Below are 18,802 nucleotides of genomic sequence, written 5' to 3'. Positions count from 1 at the left end.
GAGTCTCACGGTCTCTCCTGCCCAGGCTGGCTTTGAACCGCGATCCTCAGATCTCAGCCTCCTGAGTAGCTAGGATTACAGGCGTGAGCCACCAGCGCCCGGCTTCCTCCATGCAATTTTTATAGCATATTTAAACTTAAACAAAACAACTAATGGTTTCTCTGAAATTCAGATTTGTTTCAAACTGTTGGTAGGTATCCTAAGCCGATGTTGAACTCTCAGTCTTTGTGCCTCAACCTCCCTAGTGTTGGGATTACAGGCATGCACCACCTTTCCTCGAGTTGAAATTTTAGATTTAGTTGGATATCCTACGTCTTTTGGGTTTTGTTTGTTTGGGGGGGAGCAATCCTACTTTCACATCACAAGCCAGTCATGAAATCTATTATGGGGAAGTCCCAGTCCCCCTTTTAAGAAGTTTGATATGGCTTTTTTGACTAAATTATCTCATTTAGGGCCACACATTTGCTCTATAATAGAATCTCACCATGGACGTGGAGGTGAATGCCCATGGGAGGGAACTGTACAAACTGCATGAGCTAAGAGCTACCTCAGAGTGCGGCTCTTGTATGATATGAAGGACAGTCACATCTTTCTGCCTCAGCCTCCTGTGTTGGGGCTACAAGCATGCACCCCCCTGCTCAACTAGAGATCGATTTTGATGCATCTAGAAAGTCGTGTTGGTCTCTCAGTTGAACAGTGGCAGCGGTCCTGTCACAGTGCTGTCACAAAGCACTCAGGCTGCAGGTGTTGCCACGTACATTGTCTAAAGTCACCTGTTTTGCCCTGCAGGTTGTGGAGGCTCCCGGTGCTGCTAGGTGCATTGGCCCTGGGTGCTCCAGTGTGGCACAGCCTGACTCGGTGTACTGCAGTAATGATTGTATTCTCAAACATGCAGCAGCTACTATGAAATTTCTAAGCTCAGGTAAAGAACAAAAACCAAAACCTAAAGAAAAGGTCAAGATGAAGCCAGAAAAACTCAGTCTTCCCAAGTGCAGTGTTCAGGTAAGCCGACCTAGGTCATTTTTTGAGCCATTGAAGGAGAAAATGTGCAGAAATGTTCTTGCCATAGACTTGTCTTTTGGGAGTATAGAGGACAAGGTATCAACATAATGCAGATCACCTTTAGTTGAGGAGTCCCTCACTAGTGACAGACTAACATAAAAGCAGGAATGAGCGGCCTAGGCACTGTGGAAAACCAAGGATGCAGACTGTAGCTTTTCAAGTTGGCATCTGCGTTTACCTGCCGAGTCTGTGCACAGGGCCCTTTAAGAGAGGGTGGCGTGGGCTCCAGGCAAGGTTAGGGGCCATAAGGCACGTCTCAAAATTGTCTTGTTTTTGTATTCCATGTGATTTGGCAGGAAGCAAAATGTATAGCACTCAGGCTGTTTTCTTAAACCTAGAGCCCTGGCCGGGGCTCATCTGGATGTGCCTTCACAGCCCATTCTGCTGTGACACAGGAAGGCAGGCGTGACTGATGCTGCTCAGGCGTCTGCTTGGTTATTTTCAAATGCTTGCCGGCCTTTAGATGACGGGCTGGTAATTTGGGATCTTAGAACTCCCTAAGAAAAGCAGTTCCTGTGTGCAGCAGAAGGGCAGCAGTGTAGACCACTGGGAAATAATCCCAATCCCTGGATTATTTCCCCTGAGAACACAGTTGTTGGTTATCTTCTTTCCACATCACTGCCCTCTGCTCCAGGTGTCGAGTGCATTCTCACACCCACAGGCAGGCCTGTTCCACCTTGTTTTTGGCATGTCTCCTTGCCCTCCCAAGTGCCTCGGCAGTTCCATGTTGGGGGCCTTTTTATATGACCCCAGCAGTACAGTCCCAAATATGTGGTTGCTGAGTATGTAGACAACACACTGAGCAAATGGGGTGCAAATCTGAAATGGGCGAGGGATTTGGGTGCCCCAAAGAAGCATTCTAACCTTGCTTGCTCAGGGAAATGCAGCAGAAGTGTCATTTCTGACCTTAATGACTGAAGTTTCACTGATTATGCAGGTAGGGATTAAAATCTCTTCTGTGCACAAGAGACCAGCTCCAGACAAAAAAGAAAACCCAGCCAAGAAGGTGATGGTGGCCCCTCCTAGAAGTGAAGCCTCAGGGAAGGAGGCAGCTTGTGAAAGCAGCACTCCATCCTGGGCAAGTGACCACAACTACAACGCAGTGAAGCCCGAGAAGCCCGTCGCAGCAGCGCCCACTTTGTTGTGTAAATGTACGTATGTCCAGGGGCTGACCTCCAGGCCATCTTTCAGGCTCAGTGTAGCTGCCTGTGGCTGATCTGGGACCATGTGCGCAGCTGCTGTGTTTCTTAGTGCTGATGGTAGAGGCCACCTCAGTCTAGAAAGCCTCGGACCCAGGAGTGATTGTCAGTAGCCTGTGGACCTCCTGGTTTTTCTAGAATGCTCCGTGAACCTCACTCCTGAGTGTTTCGCCTTGGCGAAACAATTCTTTATTCCAGGATCGGGCTCTGGTAAGTATTGGAGCAGAGCCTCCAGCAGCCCTGGGACTGCCCACGTGCCAGACTCACACTGTACAGACATCAGTAGTGTTATCACAGCCCTGCACAGAACTTGGGCAGTTTTCCACAGCACCTACTTTCTATACAACAGTCCTTGCCCTACTGTATGTTGTGATCCTCTCTGGAGATTAGTGTTACATCTGATGGCTGAAACGGTATTTTTCACTAGTTAGATCATTTTTAACTAGATAGGAAGGCTTATGTTCATGTCCAATTCACATCCATAAGTACACATGCAAATTTTGAAGGCTATTCCACTGCTTAGCAGACCCCATAGTGAGTAACTGATGCCCTAAGGGTGAACGTTTCAGGACTCTCCGCCCCAGCCTCCCCTGTTTCATTTCAAATCCATGAAATGAAAATGCTTCCTTCCAGTACATCTTCTGAAACCCCAGATTGGGCCATTGCACTTGGGTTCATTCTTGTTTCTCCGCCCCATGTTCCACAGAAGTACATTCAAGTTAGTTTCTATTTATGTTCTCATCATAATGCTGTGGCCTTTAGAAAGCACTAGGTAAAATTGCCCTGAATTCCAGGAGTACAGATGTGTATTTTATTTCTTTTTGGTTGGCCTTTCAGCAAGTTTCCTCAAAGAGGGTATGTGCAGGTAGGTGCTAGGTTTCATGTGACTGAAAAAAAGGGGCATGTAGCCAGGCCAGGCATGGTGGCACAATCCTGTAAATGCTTCCAGAAGGCTAAGGTAGGGAGGAGGTCTGAAAGTTCAAAGTCAGCCTGGGCTATGTAGTAAGACTCGGTCTCAAAAGAAAGAGAGAAAATGAGAATGTAAGAGGCCCAAGTCTTAAGAAGTAGAATCACAAGTGAATTGAATTAAGTAAATGATGCATTATAAGGGACCATAGTGCACCTTATGGTGTTACGTGGCAAAGTCCCTGCTCTCAAACGGTTACTGAATTAGCTCAGACTTAGTGACTTCATTTAAAAACAAGTGCTACTTATCTGGGTGGAAGGCAGCCACTTGAACACCGAGCTAAAATGCTTTAAGTTGGTTGTAGGCACATGAGAATAAAGGAAAGAAAACCACGGTATATCACAGCACAGGGGGTTGAGTATCTCTAGCTGCCCTCGAAACGCAGGTGGTATTGAGGAGAGGAAAGTTGGCGAGGAGGATTGGGATTGTTGGACCCTAACAGTCTTGTTACTTGTAGTGGGGAACACAGGTGTAAGGATTTCGGGAGTCAATGAGGAGGCCAGTTTCTAAGTTTGAAGTTTCTTCTTTGACTCTTCTACCTCTTCCACTCAGCACTTCCTCAATGAAGCCAGTAGGCTTCAGGGGCAGAAAGTTGGGACAAAACACTTCAACATCTCAAAATTAAAACTGGACATCCAAAATAGAGCATGAATAAGGGCCCTGTGTCCGAAGGTGGTTGTTTCTGACCTCTTTTGTATTACCTCAGAAATGTCATCTTCCCAATGATTGGAAGAAGCGTAGGGTCATTGGTAAAGTGTCTGCTTCTCTCCCCCCAAACAGTTTCAGTAGCAGGCACATTCTCTTCCCCCACAGTCCAGCGGGAGGCTCACCACACAGAGTTTGTGGAACTGCATCCCCACTGGCTGGCAAACACACGACGGGGGGGGGGGGGGGGGGGGGGGAGGGGGGGAGGAGGGCCTTGGAGTGAAGCCAATTCTACGAACACTTCCTTGTTCGCCTTTCTTGTGCATTGATGCATGTCTGGCTCACCCTGTGCATCTGAAGAGCCGCTGCAGCTGCTCCCGGAGGTCTGCAGCCACAGGGCCTCCCAGCGCTGCGCCGCCCTGCGGTGGAGGCAGCGGCCCTGCATCGCCCGAAGCTTTGCTCCCCACACTCAGGTGACACGAATTCACGTGCAGTTGCTCCTCTGAGTTGCCTTTTAAAACTTCCCTGGAATTTCTGTGTATTTTCCTTAGCTTATAGAAACAATTGTCATTTAAAATTTTTCTTTCCAAGAGCCTGGTGGTGCTTTTTGGTTTCATGTCCTGTTTTTGTTTGTTTTTTTTGTTTTTTTATTTCCACCTTTAGTCCACCTGCCATTGTTGTCAGCATAAACCAACAAATGTTCCTGATTTATTAGAGTTCTCAAGTGGAATTCTGGTGCAAATAATTACATGTATACTTTCTAGATTTGGGACTCACTAAATGGCTTATTAAATGACCTAAAACACAGGATCTGAATAGATTTTGGCAGAAAAACATTTTATCTACTGTGGAAACTAAAATGGAAAACCATAGCAGCCTGCCAAGGCAAATCCTGGTGATTGGCTGTTTGTCTTCTCCAGAAAGAAGCATTTTCCTTTTGATGCATGTGCTGCTCAGACATCCAGGCTCTTTGGTGGTGGGCAGGGAGGAGACGGTTTCACCAGGGCACCTGGGACTGGTTCCAGAAGCGTGTGCCGCTGGAGCCCTGGAGAGACAAAGCCCAGGGTGAATGTGTGTTGGGGGGGAGGGTAAAGAGCTCTAAACTTGGAGGGGTGTTTTTCCAGCTGCATGAGCCCTTTAGGTCTCCAGAACTTGAGTGGCAATAAGACGAAGTGGGAGAGCCAGACCGCCAGACTCTGCATCTCCACCTCTTGAGGAAAAAATACCCAGAATATTGATAAAGGCTTTACTTTGACAGCTGTTTTTAATACTCCACCTGAAATCTTCTTGGTTGTCAACAGTAGCGTTCTTTTGACATATTAGTTGTTTGCATTTTATAGACAACTTCCAGAAATTATGTCTGACTTGAACCTACCAGGTGAGCCTACTTGGTACCATCCTGCAGCAGCAGCGTCCTTCAGTCTGCCCTGCTGCCCCTCTCCCCCCAAGGCTGGCGAGGTGGTGAGGGCTGATGTATCCAGCTCTGTGGAGTTCACCTGCTCCCAGTGACCTTTTTGGAGCAGTGGCTCCACCCTAAATACTCTGTAAAGACAAACACTCCAGGAACATCCTTCGATGGCATTGCTGCTGTCATCGCGCAAAGTCACCTCTGAAGATGCATGCTGTGACTCTTCAACACAGTGTACAAGTTTCCACTATATCTAGATAAAGTTGTAAAATATGGTAGTCTTGTTGCACATCAACACTCACATAGTCTTGGCTTCTAAAAGTTAGAGAAAGTTCAGAATGTTTGCTACTTCATTTAACTGAAGGTTGGAGGCAACATTTATTTGCCACAGACCTGGAAGAGTCATCGAGAAGAACATAAGGTAACCACACCCATGGGCTGTCAGGAGGGGTCTGGAGGACTTCAGGGAGGGTATATGGACTATTGTAGCGTATTCCTGTCATACTAGGTTTAGTATGCAACTTAGCAGGCTAAACCGGCTGCTTCTCTCCTGGTGGTGGTTGGGAAGCCCCCATCCTTGTAAATCCTGGAATTCGGCAGCACAGCAGTAGCTGGGCAGACAGCACACTCTTGTGGCTGGCCACCCAGGTGGTTCGCTTTGAAGTGTAATTTGATTAATTCTTCCAACCTAGCATAAATCACAGTTCTGTTTTTCAAGACAATAAATGTGGAATTGTTAAATCAGAGATGCACAGTTGCAGTTTTTAGGTTTATGTAGAGTTAGCCTCCGTTAAAATGGAAACGACTCAAATTCTGAACTTCACCAAGGAAAAAATACCTTTTGTTTTTTTTGATTTTTTTTTTTTTTTTTTTACATTCCCAAATCACTGCAGTACTGATGGCTGTCTGCGGAGCATGATGACAAATGGCCTGTGCTGCATGTCCCCATAGAGAGGACGTCAGTAACTTCCCGTGGCTTTTGAAGGATTTTAATATGGGGACAGGGCTGTCCTGTTGTCCGTGCCAACTTAAGCTTATACCCTGCTCCAGCTCCCAAGTGCCACCATTCCCAGATTGAAGGATAATTTGAACATATAAAACATTGAATGTTGTAGATGCAAACCATTTCTTCCTAGCCAGTATCTGGTTTTTACCCTAGGGAAGATCTTGTGGCTCCTGGGAACCCGAGCTGGTCACCCTGGAGCAGGTTTGTCTGAGGCCTAGTTTCCAGGTGTTGCTGGTGAGACCCTGCCTGCCCTCATGGCGGCAGCCCTGCCACCTGGTAGGATGTAAGGCTTGGAGGGAATTTGCATCACTGGGTGAGATAGAGCTATGTGCAGACGAGATTGTCACCAAACACAGCTGCCTGGCAACATTGGGCTTATACCTTCTCTATAGGGGATTGTGTTCCCCTGTTGTAACCCATTTGGGCAATTGCTCAACTGTCCCGAATCGCGCTAGTGATTCCTTCAGTGGAGGGCAGATTTTCTCCCCTTATTTATTGAAGTTCGCTAGTGACACCCAGTGGCCAGTGGTCCTATAGCATCCTCGTTGGCCCTCTGACAAGACCCAGGATTTACGGTACCTTCCCCGTGCCCGGTCAGCCCTGCATTTCTAGTGCAAACATAGCAGCAAGTTTTGTCTGGGATCACGGCCTCCCTTGCAGCGGGGCAGGGGAAGGGCACAATTCCTGGAGCTACTAACTTAGCATTAGGGAGCACATTTTTTCCCCCTTGAGCGGGCTTTAGGACCAGTGATCGGAGAGGACTAATGGAATGCTTCCTCAAGCACAAGGGGTAGGTGGAGTGGCAGCAGGACACTGCAAGCCAACAGGAAAGGTCCTGGCCAGCAGAACACACGGGACTAGAGCCCTGAGGGCTGGACTGTTTCTGAAACAGAACAGTCCTGGTGACTATTTCTTGTCTTGGAAGCCACAGCACAGTTAGTGAGTTTAGGAGTCAGTGTGGAAGTGCACACCTAACCCTAGTACTCAGAAGGCAGAGGTGGTAGGGTCACAGAGTTGAGGTTAGCCTCAAAGCTACCTGGTCCAGTGCCTGTGTGTGTCTGCCTTTGCCCCTTAAAGAAAATGAGGGCAGCACAGTTGTGTGCAAAGGCCATGGGTTTGGCACCTGACAGAATAATCTCTGTTGCTGATATTCTAGCATCAGTTAACCCAAGCCCAGCACTTCCACACTACCCTCCAAAGTAGGTATTTGCTATGTAACCAGTCATTGGTGCTCCAGAAACCACTAGTTGCACGAAAGCTGTTGTCAGAGGGCCACTCCCCTGTCATAGCAGACCAGTCTGTCTGTACTTGTTGTCGATTACTGATCTTAGCAAGGATTGGTAGCCTCTTCTTTACCTGAGTGGGGAGGGGGGTTGGGCCAGTACAGGTTGATATCCCTAAAGTTAGATTTGGGGAGGTGGGGCCAAGTTTTTGAGACCTGCAGGTGTTTGTAACTAGAAACAAAATGCTCTCAGTTTAGATTGTACCACACAAGTATGTCAGGGTTTTGTAAAATCACCTAAAAGTGATTCTAAAACTATATTCCGTAAAAGTGATTGGTTCTGATTCTCAGTTTTAATCACAGGCAGTTCCGTGCTTCTGTGACGGCTGGCTGGCTGGCAGTTTGGATACAGCTGCTGGCCAGCGGTGGGCCTGCGGCACCCTTCTCAGTGTAGGAGAGCTTTGGATATTGTCTAACACTCATCTCACTGCTCAAAATGTTCATCCCCTTCCTAGTCCCCTCCCAGAAAGTCTACTCATTTTATTTCACACGACTACACCAGAGTTGTAAGGAATAAATATTGCAGTAGTAGCTCTGGTTTCTCCTTGAGCGTATACACCTGATCTGTACTCTGAATTGGTTGGCTTTCCTTCTGATGAAACGATATGAAGGGCTGGGAAGGTGGCTCAGTGGTAGAGTGCCTGCCTAGCATGCGTGAGGACTGTATTTGGTTCCTCAGTACCACATACACAGAAAAAGCCACAAGTGGGGCTGTAGCTCAAGTAGAGTGCTGCCCTTCAGCAGAAGCTCTGAGACAGTGCCCAGGCCCTGAGTTCAAGCCCCAGGACTGGCACCATAAACAAAGTTGAGCCATTGTATAACAGTGCCCTAGACTAAACATTTCTTCATACTGTGTCCCAGTTTCTCAAATATTATTATTGCTTTGTGGCCTATTTAAAAGCTCAGCTCTGGGTTTTTTCTGTTTCATTCTGAGGTGCAAGGCAGAGATGCAGCTGCGGATAGACACGTGCTGTAATGGTGAACAAGTTCACAGGGAGCCTCCAAGTACGGGTCTTAGAATCTTCCTTTGGCTAGTGGTCCCAGGAGTGTGAAGTTGAAGGTCTCTGAGATAAGGGGAGGGGACTGCCTTTTGTTAGAAAGTAATTAGCTAATGCAGAAAATTGGGACCCAGGTGTGGTAGTGTACTTTTGTAATCCTAAAAGGTAAGAGGATCACAAATGTGGGGCTAGCCTAGGCTCTGTAACACATTCTTGTCTTCAAGAAAGATGGAGGAGGAGGGGACTGTAAACTTGAGATTGGCATCTACAAACCACACGTGCTGAATTGTGTGCCTGTATGGTGATGGTGCCGGCTTGTAGAGCAGCTCTGATGACCCCAGGACCCTGTCAGTGTGGCCAGGTCTGGCCAGCCTCAGTGGAGCCCTGGGCGTGGGGTACCTGGAGAGGAATCTGGACTCAGGCCTTACTTGTAGTTTGACTTGGCTCTTTCCTCAGCTTTCCAAGCCTCCACATATAAGAAATAGTCACTGGGGTTTGTGCTCCTTAGCTGTTACTACAGGAGTGGTTAGCGCATCCGGTGACATGCTGTAACTTTTAGGGATTCACTACTGCAGGATGTGGGAGGAAAGTCCACCTGACGGCAGCCCTGGTGGTGATGTCTGTCCCTTGCTTGGTGGGACAGTGGCAGTCCCAGCACCCTTGCTGGGGCCTATACCTGGCATCTACTTCCTCATCTGTGTGCTTGTCCAGTGCACCACATACTAGACAAAATACTGTCTCCCCAGGGCTACAACACTGAGCCCCAAACTCTGCTGGGCCCAGTGTTTTCATGTGATCAGTTCTGTGCTGACTTGTGGAAGGTTTTGTGCGGTTGAGGAGCTTTGACTTGAGCTTTGGTGACTATCTTTGTTTGAGTTAGAAACACCTGGGCACCAGTGAATCACACCTGTAACTACTACTTGGGAGGCAGAGGTTGCGGGATTCATAGTTCAGCTAGCCCAGGCTCATGGCCAGCATAGGCAAAAAGTTTGAGACCCTAGTCTCAACAGAAAAAATGGCGGTGGTGGCACACCGTTCTCATTCCAGCTGCAGTGGGAAGCCTTCAGTGCAGACCAGACAGAATCTGCAGGCTGTGGAGACGTGAGCAGGTGGCTCCACTGCATCGCTAGCATCTGACCAACTGGCATTACGATGGATTGTACATCACAGCTTTGCCACTTTTCCTGTTCTTACTAACAGTATCTTCAATTAACTTGTCCAGAGGGTGACAAAGTACATGGAGACACCCACCCACCCACCCACCTAGGTGATAGAAGTACCATCCTCCAAGCCCCCATGGTGGAAAATACATGGAAGAAGATCTTGTTCATTTCCCCTGAAAAGATTAAATTCAAGCTTGTTTTAAAAAAAAGTTACAATTGAATTCTTAAAGTACTAGTCTAGCTTTTATTGATAATAGGAATTTGCTCTTCAGGGTTTTGTTGTTTTGGTCTGGGGCGGGGTGGGGGGGGGGTGTTAGGGCTTGAACTCTGGGCCTGGGCACTGTCCCTGAACTTTCAGGCTTAATCCTATGACTTTGAGCCACAACTCTACTTCTGGCTTTTTGGTGGTTAATTAAACATGAGATTCTCAGGGACTTTTCCTTGCTGGGATGGCTTTGAGCCATAACACTGGGACTTTAGCCTCCTGAGTAGTGAGGACCACAGATGTAAGCCACAAAGTGCCTGGCCTGTAACTCCAGTTTTATAGCTTAGCTAGTGAACAGAGCCTTTGAGAGTTTGTTGTTGGAGATAAAAGGTTTAGGTCAGGTGGTAAAGCACCTGCTTGGTAAGTTCAAGGCCCTGAGTTCGAACCACCACACTGCCAAAAGTAAAAAGGTTTAATAGGGCATTTTTCTTTTGAAATAAAGTGTAATCATGATCACAAATACTGCTGAGAGCTGTCTCATAAGTAAAACTTGTTTAATTTTAAGATTTTAAGAACTATTTTCTCTAACATTATAGAATGCTTACTAATTTAGAGGTAAGGTTGCTTCAGAGACGGGTGGCAGTGCATTTCCTCCTGCCTCAGCCTGCCTTTAATTCCTTTGCAGCCGTGAAAGATGATAGGAGGACAGAGGACAGAACTGTGGTAGCCTCAAAGAAAATAGCTCCTCCTGGATCCTTGGTGGGCAGACAGCCTTCGCCTAGAAGTCTGGTTCCAAAGAAGCCTTCTCCCTTTGCGAATGTGCCAGGAGCCAAGGCGACCGCTAAAAAGTCACCCTCAGGCTTCAAGGGCACCATCCCCAAGAGGCCGTGGATCGCCGCTGCTCCTTCAGGTGCTGCTGCCAGGCAGGCAGGAGCCATGTCTACTGCTGTGACGGCAGCTCCCAAAAAGTCCCCTGGCTCTGCAGCTGTGACCGGAGCCATCAGGAAGCCAATGGTAGCCAATGCTGCTGCAGCCGCTCCAGCCCCAGGCCGCATCGGTGCCTCCGGCCCGGCCCCAGCACAGCCAAACTCACAAATACGGCAAAATATAAGGCGCTCCTTGAAAGAGATTCTATGGAAAAGGTGGGCTGTTCATGACATCCTTTGAAATAGAAGGTGTTCTATTGTCAAGATTTCCCCACTGTTGAAAAGGTCATACATGTAAATGCAAATGGCTGATAGAGTCCTTTTTCTTCCGCTCAGAGTCAGTGACAGTGATGACTTGATCATGACAGAAAACGAAGTAGGAAAAGTCGCCCTCCACATCGAAAAGGAAATGTTTAACTTGTTCCAAGTTACAGATAATCGCTATAAGAGTAAATATCGCAGCATCATGTTCAACCTAAAGGACCCCAAGAATCAGGTCTGTGCATCAACACTGCAATTCTGGGGATGTCTGGCCTTGCGGTTCACATTAGCAGTCTCGCAGTAGCACACGAGTCAGGGCAGTGTGAGGTGTTGGGTCCTTGCCTGTTGTGGCCCCGGTGGCCTGGACTGACTTCTGGAGTTTTTTCCTTCACCTCTCAGCCCCTTACCTGTGTTTTAGTATCTGGACCAAGTAACATAGCCATGGTCAGCCAATGCCTAGTAGGAGTGATCACTCCCTGCCTTTAACCTAACTTTACCTTTTGTGTTCCAAATTGCGTACCTAGTCTGTTTTCCTGAGGAGGGAGGTGCTGGGTTTTCAGCATAGTGCTGCAACATGGTTTTGAAGTCCAGACCTTGTGCTTCCTCCTGAGGCCTCTAGCAGTAGAGTGCGTTGGCTCTGTTTATGTGGCCCCTGCCCTCTGAGTCGGATTTCTTGTGTTGCTTTATGCCTTCGTACTGCTCCACATAAATGCCCAGACGTTGAGTGAGAGGTGTTTGTTTACAGGGACTTTTCCATCGAGTTCTGCGAGAGGAGATTTCCTTGGCAAAACTGGTGAGGATGAAGCCAGAAGAGCTTGTGTCCAAAGAGCTTTCCGTGTGGAAAGAGAGGCCGGCAAAACCTGTGAGTGCCAATGGAGTGCTGCCTGAGGCTTGGCTCCATCTTCCCCTGGGATGCAGGGCTGACCACCTCTGCTTCCGCCTTTTTCATTGTAGGTGGCCGAGTCCAGGGCTAAGTTGCATCCTGAAAGTAAGAAGACCACTGTTAAGTCAGAAACCATTCCTGACATGGAAGATTCCCCACCAGTGTCAGATTCAGAAGTGAGCATTCAGGGCTGACAAAACTCATTCCAAATGATGAACAAGGAACTGAACTTAAACACCTATACGCCTATGAATATAAAATCACAGTATTTTCTTAAGTACCTGTGTTGAGTATGCTCTTCTTGGGGGTGGTTCTTGGTATTTTTGAGACTAGGCCTCCCAGTACAGGCTTGCTTTGCACTTTTAGTCCAGTCTCCAGGGAACAAAATACTACACTATGGGTATGCATGGTCCTCATTAGTGGGCCCTGTTTCCTTGTGGTCCTTAGTTATGTAATTTGTAGAAAACTTTGGAAAAGAAATGGCCTGCTCATGTTGGTCTGTTCCCTTTGTGTCTAGGAGCAGCAGGAGTCAGTACGAGCTGCCCCCGAGAAGAGTGCAGCCCCTCTCTTGGACGCCTGCAGCAGCATGTTGAAGGACACGACAAGTCAGCACCGGGCCCATCTTTTTGATCTAAACTGTAAGATTTGTACAGGTAAGCATAATCTGGAGACAGGATCTAGTTGAAATTCACGTACCCTTCTAAGGCTGGAGGTGTGGCTCAATGGAAGAGCACCTGCCTAGCAAGCACAAGGCCCTGAGTACAAACCTTAAACTGCCAAAAAACAAAACATTTACCCACTATCCTCTTCAGAATGATGGTATTCCACCCAAGTTTAGGCAAACAAAAAAGATGAAAGGGTTTTTGTGATGTTTACAGAGTTGCTTTTGTTGGTGTTTTTGTGTGCTGGTCCTGGGGCTTGAAACTCAGGGCTTGGGTCCCTGAGTGTTTTTTGCTCAAGGTTGGCACTCTGCCATTTGAGCCACAACTTCACCTGTGGCTTTTGGTGGTTAATTGGAGATTGTCAGGCTTTCCTGCATAGGCTAGCTTCAGATAGACTAGATCTTCAGATCTCTCCTCAGTGGCTGTGGTTATAGGCATGAGCCGCCAGCACCTGGCTGCTTTTGGTACTTGGACAGACATCATCACCTACTCACAAGAAGTACTGAGTGATTTCTCATTCAGTTTTCTTATCAATTCTCTAGGTCAGGTTCCATCATCAGAAGATGAACCAGCTCCTAAAAAACAAAAACTGTCCACTTCTGTGAAGAAAGACGACTTGAAGTCCAAGTATGACAGCTCTCCCTCTGATCCAGTTCCTGGCTCGGCTGGTGAAAGGATCACAGAGACTTTGCCTGAAAGTGCTTCTGAGCCAGACCTGGGAAGTGCTTCTCATCCACTCCTGGAGAGGAGATGCTTCCCTGGACCCTCAGGAGAGGATCACCCTGAGCCTTCCCCACTGGAAGGCCTCCCTGCGTCTGCAGCCTCCTGCGGGGCTGGAGTGGTCACTACCGTTACCGTGTCCGGCCGAGACCCCAGGACTGCTCTGAGTGGATTGTGCACAGTCACCACCTCCACTGTAGCCCACCTAGACAGCACCCACACAGCAGAAGCCAAATCTGACATGCTCAAGCCTGCTCTGACCCCTGTAATGGTGCCGAAGTCCATACTGGCTAAGCCGTCCCCATCCTCTGACCCAAGATACCCGTCGGTTTCATCATCACCAAATCTCAGGTATGAATGAACAAAGAATATTTGTGTTTGTTTTGCGTTAATGAGAAGAAGCTAACTTTCCTTGGTCAGATTTGATTTGTCGATTTGATCATTGTGATTAAAATAGTTAATTGGCAAAAGTAAGCTATCAAACTTGATCACTTCTGCTTCTGAATGTAAAGTCTCTATACTTTGGAATTCCTGTTTTACAAAAAGATTTACCTGTTTTTAAAATGCTTTTGTCTTACAGCGTCTCCGAGTCGCGGTCACCCCCAGAAGGAGACACAACTCTCTTCTTGTCTCGCCTTGGCACTATTTGGAAAGGATTTATTAACATGCAGAGTGTAGCAAAATTCGTCACTAAAGCGTATCCTGTCTCTGGGTGTTTTGATTACCTCAGTGAGGTTAGAACCAACCAAGACAGTGTGTGAATGTGTGGGTGTGCCTTGTGGGAGTTACACATGTGGCACCCAGACCTTTGGCGCCCTGTAGGGTAAAGCAGAAGTGACTGGGGTGAAGCTGTGTGGATGGGGTAGAAGCATGGATGAGAAGTCACGCATCACAGTTACATGTTTAGTCAGGGCTTTCCCATGCCAGATCTTGCATTTCAAAACTAAGGCAAGGACAAAACCTTTGCAAGGACATTGAGCCAACTGTGTGCTCATAGGCAGTATCTTCGGATTGTGATCCTGGTCAGCAGACCACCCTTGGGTTAGGGACTCAGTCCTGGGTGGCAGTTCTGAATTTTGGGTGTTGGGTGCCTTGAGGCTCCTGTGTTGACTTGTTTCTGAACACTGCAGTTCCCTCGTTACTGACTCTAAGCTCTTGTTTAGGACTTGCCCGACACGATCCACGTTGGTGGGAGGATTGCTCCGAAGACAGTTTGGGATTATGTTGGCAAGCTCAAGTCTTCCGTGTCTAAGGTATCCGCTCATAGTATGATCTCAGCAGCAGTGGGAGATGCTGTTTGTAATCACATCTTTTTAACTTTTACTTGTAACGGGCTAATATTTGCAATAGCAGCCTGAAACTTACTAGATAATTAAAATACTTACAGAAATTTTAAGTAGATGTGAAGGTATGTTTGAGTAATACACGAGCAGGTATTTGCTTCCGACTTACTGTAATTGTATACAGTTAAAATTCAGTGTACACAGGCTTTGCTTCTTTCTCATGACTGAAGGTTCTAGAAGGTGGGGCAAGAGGGGTTTAGGAGCCTCAGACACTGGGCCAGGGCCTGAGAGCTGGCTCTGACTTCCACAGAGCCCCTGAAGCCCAGCTGTAGCTGATGTGTGCAGTGTCCTTTGGTGGGGATGGGCTCCTGTTTTCCTTACGGTCACAAAAGGAGTTAGACCCTGTTGTTGAGGTTGGCTCTCCTGTGTGGACACACCCAGACTTCCCTGCAGGCCCCACAGCCTGTCGCCATGGCCTCCATCATCACACATGTAAAAACTTGCTCTGTTTCAGACACTGCTCAGCTGATGCCACACAAGGATCACTCGCTGACAGCCCTGTGAGGTGGAGGCTGAGCGAGGTTCAGGCTGAGACCAAGGTTTCAGGCCCAGCACTCTGGAGCTGAGCCTGTATCATCTTTACACCTGCTTAGTAGAACTATGGAAGTCAGAATTTGCTCAGACCCATTCCGGGTCCTGCCTCTGAGGTTCAGGCTTGGGCTGGAGGGGTGCTGGTTTTAGGGCAGCCACAGGTGAAGGCTTCGCCCTGTGCTCTGCTTGCCTTGCAGGAGCTCTGTCTGATCCGCTTTCACCCTGCAACAGAGGAGGAGGAGGTCGCCTACATTTCTCTCTACTCCTACTTTAGCAGCCGTGGCCGCTTTGGGGTTGTAGCTAATAACAGCAGGCACGTGAAGGACCTCTACTTGATTCCACTGAGTGCTAAAGACCCCGTGCCATCTAAACTCTTGCCCTTTGAGGGACCAGGTAAGCGCCCATTTCCTGGGGATCATTAGGCACATTGGGTTCCTACATCTCTCTCCACTGGCAGGGAGTGCTACCCAGTGGTCACCAGGTAGATCGGTCTGCCCCACATGCTTCTTCCTAGAAGCCTGTTCTCTGAAGCATAGGGAAGTGGCCCTGCAATTCCGTCTAGTAGTATAAAAAGTACCCCAGATGTGGTACAAGGAAAAGGCCTGATGCTTCCAACCAGCCCGTTCACAGCCTCAGATGAGTGGACCATGCCGAATGCCCAGGACTCGACCGTCCTCGAGAAGAGGAAGGCTTCTGGCAGGAGGCTCAGCTTGGAGTAAGTCGGTGTCTGTGAGTGGCCTCCTCCTTTCTGAGGGTGTCTCTCCCACAGGCTGGATTCCCAGGGGCCGGAGAAACAGTAACAAAAGCGTTTCTCAGGATGATTACTTATAAGTCCACTGCTCAAGGTTTTCTTTTTCTTTTTCTTCTTTTTTTTTTTTTTTTTTTTTGTGGGTCCTGGGCTTGAACTTAGGGCCTGAGCACTGTCCCTGAACTTTGTTGCTCAAGGTTAGCACTCTACTACTTAAGCCCATGACCCCACTTTTTGGTGTTTAATTGGAAATATAAGTCTCATGACTCCCCTGCCTAGGCTGGCTTCAAACCTCGATCCTCAGATCTCAGGCTCCTTCCTAAGTAGCTAGGATTACAAGTGTGAGCCACCAGCACCCAGCCCACTGCTCAAGTTTTAATATGTTCCTTTCACCTTTGGCAAACCGTTTTTGTGTTTTGTCATTCCTTAGAAGTACTATTTAAAGGATTATTTACAAAATAACCTAAAAAGTACTCCCAATTTGTCCTTGGTTGAGTTGATTCTCAAGGAGACTTGGTCCAAGGGTTCCAGTTCTTTCTTAGACCCTTTGAAAAGTTGACATAGCTTCAGTTAAGGAATTGGCACTGGATACCTGAATTGAGTGTCTTCTTGACTGTACTGTCACCAGAGGGCTGGCCTAGTTTTTGTCTGGCACATACTGAATGTGCTTTGGAGGGCTGCTCCAGGTGCTGCCCACACCTGTACCACCATACCTTGGTCCATCGCTAGCCTGGGCAGGTTCACCTAAGGTAAATGGAATCCAAGGGCCCAAGTCCCTCATCCCAAGCGCGACCTCTGCCCACTTGGAACCTGTTCTTGGCACTTGGCATTGCTCAGCCTTTTGGAATTGTGTGCTCATAAAAGTATTAGTTGGTGTCAGTAATTCCAAGGTTAAATATTAATTGGCATGATGCATTGTTATTTTAATGCCAAGCACATTTCAAAAGCCAAGTGCTGTAGAAGGTCTTATCAAGTCCTATTTGGGGTAAAGAAATGCCACCTGTGGTGTGGCAGAAGGTGCCCGGGAGGTACTTGGTGACAGCTGTGTGAAGAGCACTGGCCGGAGTGCTCAGGACCCAGGGGAGGAGGTGTGCTGCTCTCCTGGAGGTGAAGATCCGCAAGCTGGCCCTCAGCACCTGTGAAGAGTGGCGGGTCACAAGTGTGTAAGCCTGTGGGAAGGGGTCAGTACACCTGGGCTTCTGTGGTAGGGAAATGTGACACCATAAGCACCGTCCAATCTTGGGTTCACAAAGAGCCTTTCCATTAGAGAGGCGGGTCCCAAGTCTTACTAAACAATTAAAGCAGTTCCATCCTCTCCCTGTCCCTGCCCTATCTCCAGTCCAGCATTGCCAGTTGAGGGGAGTCGGGTAACAAGCACGCTGAGAGTGCGAGTGGGCCTGGGGGACGTGACGGGACCCTCTGTGGTCCCTGCGAGGGGGCGTGGGAGGTGTAGAAGGACCCCCTGTGGTCTGTCCCTGCCAAGCGTGGGAATGGGTGGCGGCAGCAGTAGCTGGGAGAACGGGAAGGGTCGAAGGAGCAGAGCCTCCACGTGAGCCACGTGACCCGTCACATACAGTGTGACGAGAAAGCTCCCCAGGAGCCCGTGGCCAGCATTCACAGTTACAGCAGGGACAGGACAGGGCCACGCCTTGCTTCTAGACAGCACAGCAGGGTGGGAGCTGGGGAGGAGCTCACCTTTGCCCCCCAAGTATAATGGGTGCTGGCCACAGTTCCTGCTCGGTGTCCAGCCAAGCGGACACCACTGCTTATCACAGCGTGCACGGAGGCCCTCACACGCCTCGCCGGGGACACTGAAAAGACAGGCGGATCCAGCACAAGAACGAATACGCTTTGCTCAGGTGGGAAGGAGAGCTGTAGGAGAGTAGTTAATGGAGTACTGCCCGCCAACTTTTGAGGACTTTTTACGTAAGGACTTCACTATCTGTTTTCATCTGCCTGCTCCACTGGCTAGAGTGATTGGGTGTGACATTTGCACACGGGGGCACAGCAGCCTAGGCCCAGACCAGGCTGGGGGCTGCACCTGCCTCACACACTGATAGGTTGGCTTGGCATTTCCCAGGTACAGGTGTATGTGTGTGTCCCGTTCTGTAGTGCGTGCGTGCATGCGGGTGTGCGTGTGGGTGTGTGTAAGACAATCTTGCAACCTGTCTGCCCAGAGCCCCGTCCTCACAGCCCAGTCTAAGGACCTGCTTCACAGCATGCTAGGGTTCCTGCACTGCCCCAATCTACACGTCTTAAGAAGTGGTGCGATTGGCACCTGCCTGGACCCCTGGACCCTAAAGCCCTTCTCTTAATGCTAAGGCTCCAGCTCTTCACTCAGCCTGAACACAAAGCTGTGTAAAACCCTATGGAAACACTCCAGCCTTGAGCCACTAGTCAAGGCAAGGACCAGCAGGAACAGAAGCCCCCGCGTGAGCGCCGGGCTGCCCTGCACAGTCACAGGTGCCCCTCCCAAGCCGGGATGCTCACACCGGGAAGCAGACCAAGGCGGGGGGGGGGGGGACACGGGAGCCATCTCGTGGAGCCTCCGGGTGGCCTGCTCCTTACTCCAGTCGTGCCGTAGTGAGCAGAGCCACGGGAACTGCTCCCGTGGACTCCTCAGCACGCACATGGAGCGCTCGTCACCTTAGCACACATCCAGAGCTGCTGGTGTCTCTAGAAAACCGTTGTCCTTCCAGAAGTGGGGTGTTCTTGTTCTGTCAGTGGCGTTTTTAGTGATCCAGAATCCTTTTGTAAATGGAGAGTGAGAAAAGCCTAGATTCTTCTAGCCAA

The 18,802-nt window shown here is 48.8% G+C and overlaps 1 protein-coding gene across 3 annotated transcripts in view; it reads left to right on the top strand.

Moving 5' to 3' along the window:
* Positions 1 to 18,802, top strand: part of Dido1 (death inducer-obliterator 1) — a 54,285-nt gene that overhangs the window by 27,449 nt on the left and 8,034 nt on the right. For all 3 annotated transcript variants that reach the window (XM_013030373.1, XM_013030374.1, XM_013030371.1), the window contains 11 exons: positions 790 to 1,002; positions 2,000 to 2,213; positions 10,621 to 11,077; positions 11,198 to 11,357; positions 11,868 to 11,984; positions 12,077 to 12,181; positions 12,523 to 12,658; positions 13,210 to 13,738; positions 13,968 to 14,121; positions 14,551 to 14,640; positions 15,459 to 15,654. In XM_013030373.1, coding sequence (XP_012885827.1) covers positions 790 to 1,002; positions 2,000 to 2,213; positions 10,621 to 11,077; positions 11,198 to 11,357; positions 11,868 to 11,984; positions 12,077 to 12,181; positions 12,523 to 12,658; positions 13,210 to 13,738; positions 13,968 to 14,121; positions 14,551 to 14,640; positions 15,459 to 15,654 — 2,371 coding nt within the window. The remainder of the gene's footprint in view (positions 1 to 789; positions 1,003 to 1,999; positions 2,214 to 10,620; positions 11,078 to 11,197; positions 11,358 to 11,867; positions 11,985 to 12,076; positions 12,182 to 12,522; positions 12,659 to 13,209; positions 13,739 to 13,967; positions 14,122 to 14,550; positions 14,641 to 15,458; positions 15,655 to 18,802) is intronic.

This window comes from Dipodomys ordii, unplaced genomic scaffold (genome assembly GCF_000151885.1).
Source record: "Dipodomys ordii isolate 6190 unplaced genomic scaffold, Dord_2.0 Scaffold129, whole genome shotgun sequence".
In the NCBI taxonomy this organism is placed as follows: Eukaryota; Metazoa; Chordata; class Mammalia; order Rodentia; family Heteromyidae; genus Dipodomys; species Dipodomys ordii.
Note: the sequence above shows the minus strand (reverse complement) of the source record. Positions and strands in the feature narration are given on the sequence as shown.